The sequence below is a fragment of the Rhododendron vialii genome, chromosome 4a, assembly GCF_030253575.1.
Source record: "Rhododendron vialii isolate Sample 1 chromosome 4a, ASM3025357v1".
Lineage (NCBI taxonomy): Eukaryota > Viridiplantae > Streptophyta > Magnoliopsida > Ericales > Ericaceae > Rhododendron > Rhododendron vialii.
Genome location: NC_080560.1, coordinates 34,259,305 through 34,280,093, shown reverse-complemented (window position 1 = coordinate 34,280,093; position 20,789 = coordinate 34,259,305). Strand labels below are relative to the sequence as shown.

The 20,789-nt window shown below is 37.9% G+C and overlaps 2 protein-coding genes across 3 annotated transcripts in view; one reads left to right on the top strand and one right to left on the bottom strand.

Moving 5' to 3' along the window:
* LOC131322674 (DNA mismatch repair protein MSH1, mitochondrial) overlaps window positions 1-18,621 on the top strand; it is a 29,755-nt gene extending 11,134 nt beyond the window's left edge. For both annotated transcript variants that reach the window (XM_058354084.1, XM_058354085.1), the window contains 13 exons: window positions 170-279; window positions 376-481; window positions 575-650; window positions 2,421-2,479; window positions 4,498-4,565; window positions 5,562-5,735; window positions 9,049-9,255; window positions 10,031-10,287; window positions 10,391-10,534; window positions 11,972-12,029; window positions 15,504-15,803; window positions 16,698-17,429; window positions 18,070-18,621. In XM_058354084.1, coding sequence (XP_058210067.1) covers window positions 170-279; window positions 376-481; window positions 575-650; window positions 2,421-2,479; window positions 4,498-4,565; window positions 5,562-5,735; window positions 9,049-9,255; window positions 10,031-10,287; window positions 10,391-10,534; window positions 11,972-12,029; window positions 15,504-15,803; window positions 16,698-17,429; window positions 18,070-18,300 — 2,522 coding nt within the window. In that variant the 3' untranslated portion in view covers window positions 18,301-18,621. The remainder of the gene's footprint in view (window positions 1-169; window positions 280-375; window positions 482-574; window positions 651-2,420; window positions 2,480-4,497; window positions 4,566-5,561; window positions 5,736-9,048; window positions 9,256-10,030; window positions 10,288-10,390; window positions 10,535-11,971; window positions 12,030-15,503; window positions 15,804-16,697; window positions 17,430-18,069) is intronic.
* A 345-nt stretch (window positions 18,622-18,966) lies between these two features.
* On the bottom strand, window positions 18,967-20,440 carry LOC131322675 (uncharacterized). Its single transcript, XM_058354087.1, has 2 exons — window positions 19,822-20,440; window positions 18,967-19,289 (listed from the first exon to the last, which is right to left on the bottom strand). The coding sequence occupies exons 1-2, from the start codon at window positions 20,280-20,282 to the stop codon at window positions 19,136-19,138; spliced, it is 615 nt and encodes a 204-aa protein (XP_058210070.1). The 5' UTR covers window positions 20,283-20,440; the 3' UTR covers window positions 18,967-19,135.
* Between the last annotated feature and the right edge of the window lie 349 nt (window positions 20,441-20,789).

Here is a 20,789-nt window from a genome sequence, read left to right as displayed (position 1 = left end):
TTCCCCCTTTCAGAATCCCACATTATAGTTAAAAAGGACAAACGTTTCTTATTTTTTTGTCTGTTTGAAGATTGTTTCAGATTTCTGATTTGTTATTTGGTTTATTTTGCTTTTCGCTTGTTACAAATGCATCAAACGGTCCTTCACTATGTTAGCAGCTCCTTTACAGGAACTTGTCGCTGGGGAGAGTTTGGTGAAGGGGGGTTATTGTGGGGAGAGTGCCGTGCTAGACACTATGAATGGCTTGATGGCAATCCCATGAATGAACTGCTGTCCAAGGTTAACTGTGCAAATATGACTTTCTCCCTGATCCTAGTTTGCCTTTTACTTTTCTTACCACTACACTTATTGAAGTTATTTATTTCGTACTTGTAGGTAAAGGAGCTCTACGGTCTTGACGATGAAGTCACATTTAGAAATATTACTGTTACTTCAGAAAACAGGCCTCGTCCCATACACCTTGGAACGGCGACACAGATTGGTTAGCTTAATCTTGTACATGTTTCATACTTTGTCACTTTGCATTAGTTTTCTATGTTGAGCGACGAATTTATGTTAGTTGCTTTAATTGTAGGTGCTATACCAACTGAAGGAATACCATCTTTGTTAAAGGTGTTGCTTCCACCCAATTGCACTGGTCTTCCAGTTTTGTAAGTGAGGATTTCTTGTCTATGGGTGGCATCCCCTTAATGCCTTTTTGTCAATAAAATTACTTAACAAAAAAAGAAGTAATTAGGGTTTCTTGTTTCCACTTCTTTTCTTTTCCTCTCATAGCTGAATGTACGGTATTTTCCTTGGACATTTGGGTATTAATGAGCACATTGAGCAGTAAATACAGCCATCACTAGTTGTAGGCTTGCATTTTTTCTCTTTTACTACTTACTAAAATGCTGATGCTGCCAGACATACAAAATAAAGAATTCCACAGCTAGATTCCTGGAAATCCATTATGTTCCAAATGCCATCAGATATCCGATGTAGAGAACTCCCATTGGAAAGTGTGGAGAGGCTTATGTTTGCTGCATTAGTTCGTTGGGTGTATTGTTAAACAAAACTCTCCAACTTCTTGGTTGGTGACGTTGGTCGCATCAATATGTTGCTTTGAGACCGAGCTGAGACTAAGTAGAGCAGACTTCAGAGATGAGGGTTAAAGTGCCTAATGTGGCTCAACTTTTTTTTGAAATTGTAGAGTATTTTTAGTCTTTGACCCACATTGCTTAATCAAACAACATATCTCATAATATAAACAATAGTTTTTTGTGTTAGGATTAATCAACACCCTAAACACTTTTATTACTTTCTCAAACATCATGGTATCAGAGCCCCACCTTAACCCTAACCCACCACAACCCTAATCTGGCCTCCACTGCCTCCACCGTACGTCGTCATCTCTCACGGTCTCACCATCCGATAGGAGATCTACTACAGGATACTGTGTGTTCTTGGTGGAAATCTTGTCAATTGGAAGAGTAAGAAGCAGACAGTGGTTGGCTGGTTGCACGGTCAACTGCGGAAGCTGAATATAGAGCAATGGCTCACACGACATGTCAAATTGTATGGGTGCACTCTTTTCTTGAGGAGATTGGTTTTGGTGTGCAGCCTATGAATCTATATTGTGATAATCAAGCGGCAATTCACATTGCTTGTAGTACAGTATTTCTTGAGAGAACTAAGCATATTGAAGTTGATTGTCATCTGGTGTGTGAGAAGTTAGCTGGAGGTGTGATAGCTACTCCCTTTGTGTCTACAGGAGCTCAATTGGCAGACAAGTTTACTAAGTCATCGTTCAAGCCACGGTTAGAGTTGTTGTGTAACAAGTTGGGACTTTGTGATATCTATTTTCCAGCTTGAGGGGGAGTGGTAGATGATTATTAGTCTTTGTCCCACATTGCTTAGTCAAGTATTGTAACAGCGTATAATATAGATAATAGTTATTTGTGTTAGGGTTAATCAACACCCTAAACACTATTATTACTTTGCCAAACAACAAAAATCAATCTTTTAGAGGAGGGCAGATTTGACCAGAAAAACAAAACTAGAAGAGGTGCTGGTTTTGACATCAGATCTTGGTTGAGGTTATGCCTTCCTGAGGTATTCACACATCAGAATGCCAGGTAGGCACCAATGCCTCATTGTCGTCTGGCCAAACCATGCTAGCATGCTGTTACAACACTTTTATCTTGCTTTTTCTATTTTGGCTGTTTGATATTCTGTAGTGGCTTAGCAAAAATAAGTATGCTTCTCTGTATAGCCAATAATCTCTCTCTCTCTCTCTCCAATTACCTAGCAGTGTGCAATTGTAATGTTTGTGTGCTAAATTTGGTTTTTTCAACTATAAAGAACACCTTTTGTGCTGTGTATTTTTCTTTCACATCATAGAGCTGATCCTAACTCTTTTAGGTTTTCTTTTTGGTTCTCAGATATATAAGGGATCTTCTTCTGAATCCTCCTGCTTATGCCATCGCATCTACGATTCAAGGTGAGTACACTAATTACCTTGGGCAACAAGATGTGTTTAAAATACTGCTTTTAGCTAGCAATGTCCATATATCAGTTCCTAATGAGGTCTGCTATTGATAGAAATTTTCATATTTCCGTTTCTATAAGTTTCATGCCAAGCAAGATGGTTAAAGTAAGTACAAATTTATTCTAGAACAAAAAATAGTAAAAGGTTCCCGAAATTACATCCAAAGCATAATAATACAGACTTTCGATGAATCACTTATTTTGGGCAATGTCGCTCATGTTGCTTATCATCCAATGACAACATATATGGTAGAGACTTTCTTAATTGTAAAACGTTGGAAGCTGTGAAGATAGTTTGTGTCATGAAAGCAGTTGACTTTGTGCACAAGTCATTTTGTCAACCAAACCATAGACTATTTTTTAATTAGGTTGCTACCATATCTTTCGTGAGATAAATGGTTTGGAAACGTGAAATGAAACTTACATTACTTTGGAGCCTTATTCTAGAATGTGGTGGTACGAGGGGAAGACTCATACAGGTCAGTTGATGATTTGAGAGATTTGTACAAGTCACTTCGGTTTTCTCCAAAATAATATGTTAATGAGACCAGTGTTTAGATTCATAAATTGTCTTTTTACTTTTGGAAGTTTGTCGTTTTAGAAATCTCTATTATATAAAAGCGTTTTTTTTATAAAATGTCTAGGCATACAAACAAAGTAACATCCATGACCGTTCGATCTTCTTTTCATTATAAGGTTGTTGCAGTCAGATCATTCCTTTTCTAGGACATATAGAGAATATTCTCCTAATAAATCTACCAAAGTCCATCTCCTCACTTCTTAGGTAATGTATCCCTATTTAAATGCTGCCTTTTATGATCAAATAGGAAAATATCTCGAAATTGTAACTGACGCTATGTGTAGATTACATTTGAGCAGGTAGTTTATTTTGGTTGAGACTAAATTACGTTCCGACGTGCCTTTAGGCATGGGTTTCCGCTAATGATTAGATAAAACGAGCGGCCTCAATCTGCGCTATGTACGTTTTTTCGTTGTTGTTGAGGAAATGAAACATTTATTGAAGTACAATGGAAAAAATGAAACAAATAACAAAATACGAAGATAAAAGCCGCATCTGGGGTAGGAACTCGCCGATCTGTTCGTGGAGGTGGGTGGATAAACCATAATGCACTACGCACATTGAAAGATTAGTGTGGCTTGTCCTTGACACCCTTTCCAAGTGTTATCGGATGTACCCTCAAACAGGTCTAGTTATTTATTTCTGTATTTATTTTAAAAATTTTCATTATGTTTCCAATTCCAATGATATTTAATCCTTGGCATATAGCCATTATATGCTTCAGCTTAAATTTATCCTCTAATGCGAAACAATGGGACGATGGATAGGAAACCAAAGTATTGCCATTTTAGCTGGATAAAGCTGATATGAGGGTGTGGACAGTCGTTCTGCAAAGTATGCTGACAATAGATTGTATCAAAGTACATAATTTTGGCGGTATCGTGAAGAGATATTTTGGCGGTATCCTGAAGAGATGGATTTGTTATTCTCCTAATTGCTTTTGTACCACAATGAAACTGGACCACTTTCAGGATTTCTTTCTTGCTGCACACCCAAAAGAAACTGACTAAAGCAGTGGAACCAGGCCCATCACGAGGCACTGGCAATAGATAAAATTCAGCGAAGAGTAGGACTTGTTTTTTTCCTTGTTTGCAAAATGTATATTGAACTTGACTTGTTTAGAAGAGTCCATATCGCTTCATGAATAGAAAATGTCATCTCACGATGCAGTGCACCTACAGAATTGAGGTTTGTGTGACATGGAGTGTCTATCTTAATCAGTGTTTTGTAATGTTCAAATGCCTTTCTCTACTGCTTGATCATTTTTTTTTTGATATATGACGCCTATTTTTTTTATTCAGCATATGCTTTCACAATTTAATTTGTTGAAGTACGTTTCCGATTTTTCCTTTATGCTTAATGATGTGTGTTGTTTATGTTTATTTTTGCAGAAGTATGCAGACTTATGGGCAATGTACGATGCTCGATTCCCGAGTTTACTTGTGTTTCATCTGCTAAGGTTGGATTCTAATTACCTTGTTACTAGAACCGGTAAATGGTACTATTATGCTATATGATTTTACTCGGGTATTGGTTTTGTATCGGTCTTTTTATTGGATGCCCTGTATGGAACACGTTGCATATAATTTTCTTTTCCGATGTTATGCTATTTTATTCTCTGGAAAAGTAAAGATCCAATTGCCACGTGGAAGTTTATTTGTGTTTCCAATGTTTCCTTTCTTTATTCGCTGGAAAAAGTAAGGATCTAATTACCAGTGGAAGCTCTCTCGAAGTATCTATTCTAATATAGAAATGGGCTATCCACTTTTGGTGTCCTCAAAAATTGAGATTGCGCAGACTTTTTCATTTCTCAAAATTAACCCTATACAGTTTAACGAAAGTACACTTGAAATGAATATCTACACAGGGCAAAATCGACGATCAATCCACTACAACTGCAATCAACGTTCACCCAAACTCTCCCACAACATTCAGTTTCCTCTTTCTCCAATGCTCTGTAACCATCTCTTCGTACAAATCTTCTTGGGTCACAACCATCTGTATATGATCTCCCTTGGTTCCACGGCATCTTCTTCAACTGCATTAGAATTGGCATCCTGCGATAGCGGCATTACGTTGACGAATGTCTGCGAACACTCAACTGGCACACGCGAAGCCCTAGCTCTAGTGATAATAAATAAGCTATGTGTAGTTATTTGCTGGTTGAATTAGGCTCTCCAAAGCATATATGCATTCCTCCGCTGGTAGGAGCAAGCAAGTAATAATTCATTTTCATATCTTGTGGCCGAGCGAGGAATAATGGGGAAAGGATCATGCGAAGTGATGTGAGGCCTTACCCCCAAATTTTTCACTGTCATTAGCTCTGCTTAGTAGGACCACCTGCTCTCTTTTTTTTTAAATATTGTTTTTGAAGCATTTTTCACGTTCCTCCCCCTCGGAATTTACTTTGTTTTTCATAATTGTGACTGATTACTTGTTTTTTTTTCCCTTGCAGCTTGTGAAGCTACTTGAGTTGAGGGAAGCTAATCATATTGAATTTTGCAAAATCAAAAGTGTGCTGGATGAAATATTGCAGATGTATAAAAATCCTGAGCTTTTAGAAATTCTGAAATTATTGATGGATCCTACTTGGGTGGCAACAGGGCTGAAAATTGACTTTGACAAATTAGTAAGTCTAATTGTTTATATTTTTTACCAATACTCCAAATTTATTTTGTGCTAGTTTTGGCTAGTGATGTATGACTGATATTAATGAATGACATAGACCACATGAAAAATTTAAAATGCAAGTGGACTTTGACACAAAATTTAAAACAATAGCAACTTTGTTTTCTTAATGCTTCAAAAATAGAGGTTTTGTTTGGTTGGTTGTTGCATACGTGGGTGACATGAGTCTTGTTATGTGACTAATACCATGTCTCCATCTTATATAAGATCATCTGTGGGCTTAGGTAATAGGCATTGAGGTTTGAAGTAGTTACAAAGTCTCACGCTTTCTATATTTACACAAAGAAACCTTTCTGTGTCACCAACATATTTTGCTATACAATCTTTGTGTTTAGTTTATTAAATATAAGAAATAAAGCAGTAGTAGCAGTTCTGGTTACTGGGATAAGTTAGTGTTTCTAGTTTGTAGGGTAGCAGGGATCGTGGAAGGTTGTCCTTGCTTGAATACAATGTCTGTGTATCAATTAAGGGAGAAGTTGAATGTTATCAAAAGTTTTCATTTTTGTAAGAAAGAGGCCAACTTCTCCTCCTTTGAACCAATTGGAGGCTTTCCACCTCGAAGTGGACCCCTCTCCTCTCCTATTTTTTAGTTTTTTGTTACAAGAAAGTTCACATCATGTAGTATTAGAGTCGTTGAGCTGTTGCTTCACCAAGGGTTAGAAATGGAGGGATGGTTGGAACGCTGGGACCAACAGACTCATTTTCTTCTTATTGGACGACAACTAATCAAAGAAAAAGATCAAGGTGACAACTAAATTGAGAAGTTGTATGAATAGTTGACAACTCAAGTGGCAGGAGGGTGGGTTACTTCACCACGATACTATTCAACAAGATGAGGTTAAAGTAAAATAAAATTCTCTCCATTTGAATTCTTCATAGAGCCTTTGAAAGAAATCAATTCTAATCGGATCTTTAGTGCTCTAGATAAATTGGTGGAAGAAAAGGAAGCAAATGAGGAAGTGAATTTTGGTGCTCGTTCCAATCCAAATCCTTTGCATGAGGGCGACCGTGTATTTGTGCATTTTCTAGTTATTGTAAGTGGGGATCCTTGTGGATAATTTAATTTTTAGCATTGATATGTACCTTGAGGGCAAAGTTGGTCGTAAGAAAGTAAGTTTGGCACGTACAAATATTTTAATAAAAGATTTGTATTTAGTTCATTATATATTAGAAATTAGAAATATAGTTGTAGGTGGTCTTATGGTTAGTGGCATAAATTTTTATTTTTTTTTGCTAAGCTAGTGGCATAAGTTTGTAGAGTAGTAGGATAACGGAAGGTTGTTCCTGTTTGTATGACTTCAGTGTTGTGAATTAGTTAAAGGAGAAGTTGAATGTAATCAAAAGTCTCATCTGTGAAGAAAGAGGCTAGGTTATCCTCCATTTGAGCCAATAGGAGGTCTTCCCCCTCTCGAAGTGGTACCCCTCTCCCTTGAACATGGTCTTGGGTAGAAGTCAACCCTAAAAGCTAGCTGTTTTTTTTGAACGGCAAAAAAAAGCTAGCTGTTGAAGTGAGGGTTTACTCACGCTTGTATACTTTATATTACTTTGGTACTAGACGACGTGGGACTTCGCTTTACACCCTTCCTCACCCGCAACGCGCTCACTCGGCAACGCTTGTCGCGTGCAGGCCAAGCCACCATAGACACTAAGACACGCACCCTACCCATCTTTGGTTCCTAGCTTTGATACCATGTTACATGGTCTTGGGTGAAACTTAACCCCAAAAGCTAGCTGTTAAAGAGAAGGTACCCTCCTCATGCTTGTATGCTTAATGTTACTTCGATACCCAAACGATATGGGACTTCGCTTTACACTTTCCTTTCCCTCTGTTTTATTTTTTATTACAATAATTTTTGTATCATCCTGCCAAAAGCTTTCCTAATTTTAACATTCAGACTTTCTTTTTGATTTTATTACATATGGAGTTTTTTCTAGACATAACGTTTTGATTTTTAAAGAACAAATCAGCTGATTTTACATGTCAGTTCTTGGTGTTGATGGTTATATACTTCATGTTGATCCTTGTAGGGTGAAACTCCATTTATTTATGATAATTGATAAGTTTTTGTTATAGGGTGTTGGATTCATTGGCAATTGACGCGTGCTTTATAAATATGAGGCGGCAGCATGAGAGTTTTTGAGACTGGATAGTAGTTTATGTACAGGGATTGAGCGATGGAGTAGTTAGCATTGATCATTTAAAGTACCACGGTGAGGACATATTATTGCAAGAAAACGATGGGATTACCCGCGTGAAGAAATATGGATATCTTTCTATATCGAAGTATCATTTGAAAAAATCATAGGAAAATTCCTTGATGACCCAATAAAAATATGGAGAAGAACCATAACCACCTATTCAAAACTAAAAGGGGATACTTTCAAATTAATGATGAATCATGTTGCCTATCCTAGGTAGGACTTTGCAAAAGACTTTGTGTGACTGATTTTAATTACGTATTGATCACTTGAATCTACAATGGAATGGTGGCAAACATTGGCAATGCTGTACAAGTATAATGCCCTGAAGTTTATTTCTAAACTTAATTATGCCAAATGATCCTCAAAATTGTAGCCATGCAATTGTACAATTGATCATATTTGAATTAAAAAGTTAGCTATTGCAAGTTTTCTCTTTCAATGTTGAATTGCATTCCTCTAGAATTTCAATTTTTTTTTTCTCCAGCGCAAAACTTTATTTGGTTGGTTCCTTCTCAACATTGGCATATCAAACACAAATTAATAAACTTTTTGTGCTTGAATGGTAATATAGAGGGACCTCTGTATTATTTCACTCTCAAGTTATCTCATCGACTTATTTTTTCTGAAGATCATTCTTATTACAAAATTGTAGTGAAGTATCTTTAGAGCATGAAAATGTTACGATGAGAATGAAAACTTCATTCGAGTACTCCCTCCGGCCTAATCCATCTCTATTGTTGCTTCAAAAGTTCTTCCTGGCATCAAGGCTACTTGTTTGATATTTTTGGTTTCTAATTCTATTTTAGAATTGATGCTCATTTATCTGAGTTCTTGAAAATGTAACTTTAAAATAGGTCATGGGCTATTCTGATATTTTTCTTGTTACTTAACAACCCATTCAGGCTGCAAAATGTATCGTTAGTGTAGAACTTTCATATGATTTTTGTTTCTGTTAAAATCTTAAGTTAAACTAGCTACTACTAACACATCTCTTTTATCTCCATTATCAGACCTAGTCACCAACTCACCATTTGTTGTCACGTTTCTCATAGGTGAGCGAATGTGAATGGACTTCAACTAGAATTGGTGAAATCATTTCTTTAGATGTTGAAAGTGATCAGCCGATAACTTCCTATCCTAACATCCCAAGTGAATTTTTTGAGGACATGGAGTCGTCCTGGAAAGGTCGCGTCAAAAGGATCCATTTGGAAGAAGCATTCGAAGAAGTGGAAAAGGCAGCAGCGGCCTTATCTTTGGCTGTAAGTCTCCAGGACTTCTGCTTTCTTAGAGTATATACAGATATTTGCTCTACTCTGTTGATCATGTGTTCGGACTATTTTATGCCGATTATACATGTTCTTGTGAATGTATTTGCATCTTTTTTTTGCATCTTTTCTTGGTTGGGTGATTTAGTCTTTATGCTTCTTCTGTCTTCGTTTTTCTTCATTTCTTTACTTGATAGTTCCTTGTATCTATGAATATTTGCTTCTTTTGTGTCTCTGTTTAGACAACAATGTCTTATGTATCATTTCACGAGGATACTAGTATTTGGGAGTTCAGGCGGATAGGCTGTGTATGGGCTGATTGTTGACCAACTAAACTGGATTGGCTGTTGATGATGTGAAGTTTGTAATTGGAGGGTACATATAGTTGCTGAATGCTCCTTTTCTTCATGTGCTCATATGCATCCTTAACCCTAATGATATTGTTCGAATTTCCTCCTATCATGTTGACTCTTAAAGAAGTCCTCAAGTAATTTTTTGTACTTCTATAAATGACTAAGCAGTTTGATGATACTAGCTAGGAGATTACTAGCAGGTCAACTATTCTAAAAAGTTGATGATAAGGCCTGTGAATGTTAGAATCTCGCACGAAAAATGAGATAGTAGGTCCCTCTTAAGGGCAATTGTAATGAAGCAGGTGCCATGAATTTCATATCTAAATGTACGTTCAAGCTATTCAGTTTCCTGAGTAGCATATCATGTACCTAAAACTGTTACATGCATAAAACTTTGTTGTATGACATTCTTATAGGTTTCTCAAGATTTCCTCCCTATTATTTCAAGAATAAAAGCTTCCACAGCTCCACTTGGAGGCCCAAAGGGAGAAATATTATATGCTCGGGAGCATGAAGCTGTTTGGTTCAAGGGAAAACGCTTCACTCCAGCTGTTTGGGCTGGTACTCCAGGAGAAGTACAAATTAAACAGCTCAAAGCTGCTGTAGATTCCAAGGGTCGAAAGGTTGGAGAGGAATGGTTTACCACTGTGAAGGTGGAGGATGCACTAACAAGGTTTCATTTCTGTAAATATCTGACTAAGTGTTTAATAACTTCCTATGTATGTGATAATTCCTTTTGTTCTCTGATAATTTGATCATTCGTGTTGATATTGAAGGTACCATGAAGCAGGTGCCGAGGCAACGGCTAGGGTCTTGGAATTGCTGAGGACGCTTTCTGCCGAGTTACAATCTAAAATCAATATCCTTGTCTTTGCTTCCATTTTGCTCGTCATTGCTAAGGCATTATTTGCTCATGTGAGGTGGGATTCTCAAATTAAGTTTCTTTTCAATTGTTCTCTTCCTTAAGTGTCTGGTTCTGTACTCACAATTTTTTTAATCAGATTTTAAACTCATACATAATGTTTCTGTAGCTCTTTGACCATGCATGGCATTGTTCTTGACCATTTTTATTAAAAGCTGTGAAATACGCACTTTAGGATGTTTGTTGCTTTATGAAACCATCTTTATCTATATACTTCTCAAGAAGTGTATGTGTATGTAGTTGGAGATTCTTTTTTTTCCTCATTTCAACCATCAGTTGTCTCAACTTCCAATTTTCCATCAAATTCACTGAATCAGCATATCGTATTCTGGAAAATTAACAAACTTATTCAGTTTGTCTGCTTGAAATCAGAATCTGAAAAGAAACTCAAAATAGAAAATATCATTTTAGTTGCAGTTCTCAGGAAAAAAAATCAGATAGACTATAACTTGATGCAATGTGATTTCCGGCTTCGATCCTGTGAATAGTTGTTTTACTTGCAGCATCTGAGAAAATTAAGAAAGAAAAGTAAAACAAATAGAGGAAAGGATAGCAATATAGATTCTGGACTCTGATAAGTTCTCAAGCCCTTTGTTCACAGTCTACCTGCATACCAAACTGATGAGTATGACTCCTGCCATTTATGCAAGTCGAAAGGTTCTCTAGTGTTATGTTTTGGTCCATTATTATTTTGTTCCATTTTGATAATAAACACGTCGGTTTTAAAAAATCGCTAGAACTTCCTATGATGTCCACAGACCTAACTGTCTTGTGATATGTTCGGGCTTGTCCACTGTGTCTGAAACATCTCAGATGTCAACATCAAAAAGTCGGGCACCTTTTGGTAGTGCATGCTGCGGACATGGCAATCAGGACGTGTCGGACATAGATACGTGAGACCAAATCTAGTTTTGTGCTTCATTGCACCATAGGTGCAACATGCATTGGTTTGGATTCAGTCATGATTTTAATCTACCAAGCCTTTGGTGCGTCAACCTGAACACGAATCAATCAGACTGTATAGCTGACAGAGAGCACTTGGTTTCCTCTCAACCTTCGTTGGCACTCCTGATCGATTCATAGGCAAATGTGTTGGATTGGCAATATTGGGTTCATGTGATATTGCTACTCCACTTGAGATTGGTGACATCCACTATAATATGTAGAAACTTCTTCTATATCTTATCGTCAAAAAATGGAACCTAGGTTTGATCTGGTTGATGAATTGAGCACAAACCCAAAGATGTAAGTATTTGGTGACTGTTTGATCAGTTTTGCTTTTTCTCAATTTGGTGTGTTGATTTTTAATCTTTATTAATAGGCAAAATTTACCATACTTGTTCTTATAAAATAGGATCCCTTTGTTTTCATATTGTCCTAATACTAGTATGTGTTTCTAATCTTTACGTGTTTCGACAAAACCAATAACTTACAGTGAAGGGAGAAGAAGAAAATGGGTTTTCCCTACTCTTACACCACTCCACCCCTCGAAGGTGTGCTCATCTCACCCAATTATTTCAATGTTATATCCTATGTTCTGTTATTTTGTTGCAAAAATTGCTTGTAGGAACTCGTAGTTTAGGGAAGCCTTGTTCCCTTGGTAGTTAGGGTCCTTTTTGTGGATCCAATTGATTGATTTATTTGTCAAAATTTTTATGACTAACGCATAGCAATACATCAACCTGCTTATAAACTAAAGCAAACCAAATCGAGCCTTAAGTTCTAATCATTTGGGTCGGCTGGATGAATTGGCTGTCTTATCCAATAAATGTTTCCAATAAATCTAAGTCCTTTTGAACTACCACCTCTAAATTCAATTTTGATCTACTCCTCTCCTTTAGTGTTACCAGGCGTCTACCATAACCACATCACACTTTCCTAACTACGGCATCGAGCAATTTATGATAGACATGTTCCAACCACCTTAATCTATTATCTCTCATCTTATCTTCTATCAGTGCTACCCCTACCATCCCACAAAGTTTTTCATTCTAATTCTATCTCGCAAGGTTTTACCACACATCCATCTCAGCATTCTCACTTGACATTTCAGCTAAACCCATCTTACTCATATGTTGTTTCTTGGTAGCACAACACTCTGTGCCATATAACATGGCTGGTCTTATAGTGGAATGGTAGAAGTTTTCCTTGATCCTTATGGGTATCTTGCAGTCACACAACACTCCTGAAGCGCTTCGCCACTTGTACTTTATACGTCACATCCGCTGTCATCTCTCAATCCTTGCTAACAATTGAGCCAAGATAGTTAAAACACTCGTTTCTTTGGTAACTTCTGATTTTGGAGGGTCACTCTGTCAGCACTAGCAGTTTGACTACCATCAAACCTACATTCCATGTACTCCGTTTTACTCCTACTGGTCAAATTGTTCTCTCCAAGCTTCTAATTGAGCATTAACACCTCTTGCAGTTTTATCTACTAAGAATGTAATATGCAAAACATACACCATGGGATAGCATCTTGAATATGCCTAGTCAATTCATCCATAACTAAGGTAAAGAGGTAAGGACTAGAAGAGAACCCTTGGTATAATCCTATTGTGATGCGGAATTCATTTGTTTCTCCAATTGGGAATCTAATAGTAGTGACAACACCTTTATATGTGTCCTTCACCACATTAATATATCCTTTTGTCACACCTTTTCTCTCCAAGACCCACTAAGTAACATCTCTAGGCACCTTATCTATTTTTTTCCCAAGTCTATGAAAACCATGTGAAGGTTCTTTTCTATCTTGACTTTTCTAATACTCTACTTAACAAGTAGATTGCTTCCATAGTTGATGTACTAGTCATAAACCCAAACTAATTCTCTGATACCGTTGTCATCATTCTTAGGCGATGCTTAACACCTCTTTCCCACGGCTTCATTGTATGACTCATCAATTTAATACCTCTACAGTTATTGTAACTTGCGATATCCCATTAATTCTTATACATAGGTACTAAGATACTCCTTCGCCACTACTCTCATCTGGCATCTTTTTACTCAGAACTATCTTGTTGAGCAGCTTTGTCAACCACCATTAATCCTCAGTGCCATGGTGGTCAAAAATTGCTCAAACAAAGTGAAGCAGACAACTGTAGTTGCAATTGCTGACTAATTTGGCAATAGCTGCTGATTGGAACTTTTTAGGTGACAACTCTGATTCCATGTTACACAAGAGAGAGAGTAATAAAACCATTACAAAGTTACCACTTGGTTGTATAGCCAAACCCAAATTAGCCCAAAGGAACATGTTAAAGCATCCAACTCAAAACCTATTGCAATGAGTGGAGAGTCCCCCTAGGCTCATATATAAGTTTTGGAGGTTCTCTAACACTTTGCCACACGTTCGACCCCTGACCTACACTTGGATAAGTAGCACAACCAACGGAGCAATCAATCAAGTGAGTCTTGTCCAAAAGCTTAGCTTTGATACCATGTTAAAGCATTCAAAACCTATTGGCAATGAGTGGAGACACTGCCCAAGGTCATATGCTAGTTTTGGGGATTATAATTAACCAATTCGGGATAAGCTCTAACAGAACATAAGCTACCATATCCTTATGGAGCAATACTAATATTAGGCATTCAAAGTGTTAACACTTAATTTTGATATACTGAACGGTATTAAGTTATGAATTGGCCACAAGATTACCAAGACAAGCCCCAATCCAGAGATTTTTGCATCACTCATCGTAATTTTGTATATTATTTAGTATGTCAAGTTAGTTTTTGACTTGTTGCGATGGTGATTCATTATGAAGGTGATATAGGTGATTTTGTATCAGAGACTTGTACATGTGATATCTCCCCATTGAAACATGCTTTCTAGGTGGCCCACGTTGAATCCATACAACATGGGACAGAATTAGAGTGCATTTGGTTTTGGGTCTTATCACCACATTGAAACCTGCTTAGCCTCGATGTAGTTTGGACAAGTGGGAATGTCGTTGCATTTGCCTTCACATGGAAAAATTTGCTAAAAGAGGCAAGAGAAGTTGCTAAAAAGACTTGATGAAAAGATAAAAATGGCAAGCTACGGAGGAACTTTGTTGAAGTTGTTAATAGCTTCCGGAGTTATATATTTCAGTTGAATGGAACTTTCATCTCTTTCTTGTTTGACCGAACAAGAGAAGTTGGTCATTACCCTGTGTTGGTTCATCAATCAATTTTGTACTATGAGGGTTGGGACATATCGCAATTTAACCCAATTCTTTATTTGTATATTGTGGCAGCCTTCATACCCAATCTGGCAGTTCTGGTACCTGACAGTCTGAGCTTTTACGATTCAAAAATCACTACTTGAAACTGAGGACCTTATTGGAGTAACTTTTGTTGAGGTTGAGAAAACGCTGAAGCCATGCATTATTTTGATTGTCTTCCTTTAGGTGTTATGAAATCACAAGATTTAAGCTTCATACCTCAAGAGCCAGCTTGGCCCTGAGATGTCAACTTGGACGACTTTGGTTGGGTGAAAAATTATGATGAACTGAATTGCGTCCATTTCTCTCGTACACTACTGTGTTGGTGAGAAGAGGTACAATTTATGTCCTTGAGGGGCTGAAATTGGAAGTACCATTTGTTACTGGTAGAGAAGTTCCTATGCAATAGGAAGTGCTGAACTTTACTGATTTACAACGATGAAACCTAGAAATTGATCACTTATCCAATTTGAGTACCTCCACAGGATAAACCTCAACAGAAGTTGGTCTTCTGCATCTACTACGCAAGAGGCCAGACATAATTGTAGTTGACACATTTGTGATTGGTTAATGCCTTTCAATTTTAGACCTTAAAAATCTTCGATGCTAAATATTTAGAGATGTATCCGTTTGCGATAGTTGTACTTAATCTGAATTCGTAGTAACAATCTATATCATTCCATATCTTTGATATATAACAAATGCTCATGGATTAACAATTTGTGATGCATGCCGATAAAGAAAAAACATTGTTTGATGCAGGATGTAGAACCTTCAGATGTAGCTGGTGGGATGAAGATAATTGGTTTGTCTCCATATTGGTTTGATGTGGCACAAGGGAGTGCTGTACAGAATACTGTTGATATGCAATCACTAGTTTTGCTGACAGGGCCAAACGGTGGTGGCAAATCAAGCTTGCTTCGATCAATTTGTGCAGCTTCATTACTTGGAATATGTGGATTGATGGTGCCTGCAGAATCGGCCTTCATTCCTCATTTCGACTCGATTATGCTGCACATGAAGTCCTATGACAGTCCTGCTGATGGAAAAAGTTCATTTCAGGTGCATTATTCTTTTCATGGTGCATAGTTTTAATTGCTAATTTTTGTCTTTTCTCTTTCTTTTATTCTATTTTTTTTTTTTTTTGGGGGGGGGGGGGGGGGGGTGGGGGGGGGGGGGGGGGGGGGAAGGGGGGGAAGATGTGAAAGACCATGTGTTTTCTACAACATGGAGGTGGTGGAGTGCAATTGGAGGGAGTAGCAATTTGTGCAACTAAGATTCTAAAACCTTTTTTTTTTTTTACGATTTAGTATTCCCCCATTTATGCAACAGGATATTATATTGTTCGCTTGGGATTAGGATCAGGCCTGTTCCCTTTCACTGGTTGTACTATTCCCACCTATTACCTTATGCAACTGGTTTTGGTCACTTTTATCCAACCTCTGTCAATGCTGTCATAGTGCAACGAAGTTCCAAGATCTTACGTTCCTTTTCCCTAATCATGTTGACTTGACTGTTTATACGAGAAGTGTGAAATACCGAGAATAAACATACTGCGAGGTTATGCACATTCTGTGATAACTAGACAGCCAAAAAAATGTCTATATGTAGGAAGGAAGCAGATTTTACTGTATTTTATAAGTTTCAGAGACGCTTTATTGAGTCCCCATGAAGGTACACCTCGGATTTTTCTTGAAAATAATGATGTGAGTCATGTGACAATCTAGCTGGCGTACCTGCGTCACTTTCAGAGAAATTTCTGATGATTTAGCACAGCCAGAGTCATTGAAGTAATGCTTCGTGGCCCATTAACCTGATTTATTAAAGAGTTGACTGTGTGGAAGGATTTTTTTGTCAAGACATTTCTCGATTTGGCTGAGCAAATATGCATAGTATGTGGATTTCTACTTTTTTTAACATAAAATAATACCCAAATCCATATTTTTGTGTGGTCAGATGGAAATGTCGGAGATTCGTTCTGTAATAAGTGGAGCCACTTCAAGGAGTCTCGTGCTTGTTGACGAAATATGCAGAGGAACGGAAACAGCAAAAGGGACATGTATTGCTGGTAGCATTGTTGAAACTCTGGATGCAATTGGTTGTCTTGGTATTGTATCCACCCACTTGCATGGAATTTTTGATTTACCTTTGACGACAAACCACACTGTGTATAAAGCAATGGCTACGGAAAATGTTGATGGGCTACCTAAACCAACATGGAAGCTGATAGATGGGATCTGCAAAGAAAGCCTTGCATTTGAAACAGCTCAAAGGGAAGGAATTCCTGAAACTATTATCCAAAGAGCAGAAGAGCTTTATTCTTCAGTTTACACTAAAGGTATGCTTTCAGAAAGGAGTGAAGCAAAACTAGAACGTTTTACTCTTAAAACAAACGTCAATGGGTCCAATGAATCCTCTCATCGATTTAATGGTAACTGTAAAAGTGAATTCTATGCCGAGGGCAAGTCAGCAACCCCAATGGAGATTTTGCAGAAGGAAGTTGAGAGTGCAGTCACCATAGTTGTTCAGAAAAAGTTAATTGAGCTCTACAACAAGAAAAATTTATCGGAATTTCCAGAGGTAAAATGTGTTGCTATTGCTGCTAGGGAACAGCCGCCTCCATCGACAATAGGTTCTTCAAGTGTATATGTGATGCTTAGGCCCGACAGAAAACTCTATGTTGGAGAGGTACTCAATTTCATAATTTAATTCCTTTTTGAATGTTGTTAATTAGCATGCTAAAACTGTTGTCTCCTTGGTTCAAAAGCTACTACATCAGGAGACATTGTGATGCTGGGATGTAATAGTTTAAGGGTGAAAAGGCAGGAATAACCAGTTTACTGTCACCTGATGCTTTAGCTTTTTCTGGACACAGGTGGATTTTGAATGGAGGGATTTAATGTGCAATTTCAACAAATTTATAAGAGGTTTAGCTTTATATGACTTTTGAGACTAGGGTAGAAGATAGATTAGAGGTAGACGATATAAATTTTAGGGTATACATATAGTTGGAAACCTTAACATGAAGGACACAGTATCTGCTAGTAGAGTCATTTGAATAATTCATCATGATAAAGCTCTCAATCTCAATGTTGAAATCCATAAGCATACTACCAAATCTAAACATTAGGTATTCTCATTGCACAAAATTGTCAAATCCTTTCATTTGATAGCCAAATATGTAGCCTCAGACTCGGTAAACCCTACTTGTGAGTCTTGCTAAATAACATAGATCTTCTCCTTGCGTGTTTGTACATTTTTTTGAAGTGTATTAAATTTGCCTTCTCTCGTGTTTAACCTTGGTGTAATGCACTACTACTACTACCAGACTGATGATCTTGAGGGCCGAATTCGTGCTCATCGTTCAAAGAAGGGAATGGACAATGCTTCATTCATCTATTTCTTGGTACCTGGTAAGAGCTTGGCTTGCCAACTGGAAACTCTTCTCGTCAACCAACTTCCTAATCAAGGTTTCCAACTCACCAACCAGGCTGATGGTAAGCATCGAAATTTTGGGACTTCTAGTATCTCCTTAGAAAGTGTAAGCGCGCATAGATGAATGACTTCACACTTCTCGATAGCGATTACTTGTGAGGTGGAAATATGGAATACATATCTCTACCCTAATCTTTTGGTTCAGAGATATAATGAAGTAAATTAGGGATAGTGGCGATAAGTTCTGACATTGAGTCAACCGTGGCTGCAGCAATTTTGGGTTTGATGTAAGTTGCTCCACCTTAATAAGCCTTTCAGTCACCCTAGCCAACAGAGGGTTTTTATTTTTTGTTGATTGATTATCTGTACGTTGGTACATGGTAAATTTTATGAAGGAATGTTATTGATTTGTGGCTCAGTTCATGTGCCATTCTTTTTTACCAAATTCTTTCTCGTTTTCTTGTGTACTGTTTTCCAAATGTACAAGTTTTTCTTCTCTTTGCCGTCTTGTACTTAGTCTACCACTCTCCCCGTGGACTAATCAAACCTTTTAACAGGCTTGTTAATTGGCTTACTACACACATTGTTGTATTCCGATGCCTCCAAGAAAGACATAAGTTTCGAAAGGTTTTGGTTTGTTACATGGAGTGAGAACTTAGTTAATGATAAGTCAGTTTCTGGTGCTAGTTTATCCCACACTTCTTCCTTGTTCAAATATTGACATCACTCATAAACTGGAAATGTAAAAGCATGCGTGGTTTTCTCGGTGAAACCCATAGAGAAATAAAGCTTCAGGAAACAATGCAAGTTGAATTGATCTACGTCTGGCAGCAAAAATTATCTTGAACTAAAGAAATTACAAGGGATGCAAGAGAGGTAATTCTGATATGTGTGCGTGTGCGATACAAAGAGAGGGTTTTTTTTTTAAAGAATAGAGAGTGGAATTCATTCACATGCTTTTATGCCAGAAGCCAGAAGTTTTTGTGGGTTTTTGTATTCAGAAGAAATCCTGCATTTTGGCCCTTTTTCTGCACTGCAACACAGGTGCACTTGCTGTTCTCTATCAAGTACTCTGCTGTATCTAGTCCCCTCAAAGATCCATTCTTCCTCTGCCTGTTGAGATTGCATATGCATATAAATTTGTAAGTATGCAAACATGTATACAGAAAGAACTAGTGGAAAACTCTTCTCAAATGAAGTTCATAGTTGCATAAAGGAGCTCAATACTTTTCATTACAAACCAGTTCAGGCGGAAGCCAACCTACACGGGGATGAAACATCTCTCGAAGTAGGTAAATACGTATGCCAGGTTTGGGTCGCGTTTTATCTTGCAAATCATGTTTTTCCAAGTTATATATGTTTACGTTGATGTCTCATGGGCCAGTTACGTGAATCTCGACTAATTCATGAGAGATCGATCTCATCGTCCACTAGCGGGACCTTCAATTAAACCCAAAGTAAAGTTCTTATGAAATGCCCCTGTAAGAGTTGAAAACACCTATGAGGTTTTGCACTTCAAGTTACATATTTTCAACAAGAAAAACATTTTCTCGCTCTTTGGTTTTCATTATGTAGAATATACATTGTTGCCAACCTAATTACGTAACACCCAAAACATAACTCGAAAGTGTGTCAAGGTACTTACCCTAATATTGCGTTTGATAGAGTCCTTTTTTGCCCTATAACAATGATATCAACCGAATGCAAGGTGCTATAGTGAAGGATCACAGCGGCCTTTTCTTTGCCCTCCATCTCCACCTTCTCCACCAGCACTCGCACCTTCGGTTGCGAAATCTCGCTAGCGTGCCTCATTACTTCAAGAAAATCCATGTCTCCTCCACAACTGCCGCTGCTGCCGCCGCCTTCGGTGAAGGAGGACAACGAGAAAAATGCATAGGCAGTGGTAGAGGTGGAAGGCGTTGGCCACTTAAAAAACGAAAACGGATTTTTCCAAGCATTCAGGTTTTCGACATGGAGGAGAATCAATGTGTCATGCTCCACCACTCCATGGGAGAGCGCGTATTGGAGGGCAGCAGCTGATTCGCGAGTAGGATCTGCCACCACCATCACCTTCCGTGGTGGTGTTGGTGTGGCCCCGCCTTCCATGATGGTGGTGTTACAACCATCAAGGTGCTATAACCGCCGTTTCTACCACCACCACCACCACCACCGCCACCAGCAGCATGCAGCAGCAGCTTTTATTGGTAGAAAGATGAATGTATAATGAAGGACAGACAACAAAATAAGAGGTGGTGCTCATTTTGTTTTGTTGTGTATATGAGAAAGGATTGATGATAAACAAACCGTTTAGTTTTGGTTTTTGTGATTCACAAATTGATTGATGCAGTTCTGTTTTTCGCGCGAAATTTAAGGGGAACGTGTCCTTTTAGGATATGGATAAGATGACAAGGTCGATGCGGCAATGCAATCCTGGAATAGCTATTTTGGGAACGAATAGTTTGCTAGGTGAAGATGAATGATGAAAATTTGATAATAGGTACAGATTGGGATATTCCACAGATTATCTTCACTGATAAAATTTGATGACATAGCTTAACTTATGTTTAGAATGGTGTAAGGGGAGTATGAGTTGTATCTTTTGGATGAATTTCA

Coding starts and splice junctions, on each gene's coding strand:
- LOC131322675 (XM_058354087.1), bottom strand. CDS start 20,282: ATGGAAGGCGGGGCCACACCAACACCACCACGGAAGGTGATGGTGGTG. Junction 19,290..19,821: donor CTATCAAACGCAATATTAGG/GTAAGTACCTTG, acceptor CAATCTCAACAG/GCAGAGGAAGAATGGATCTT.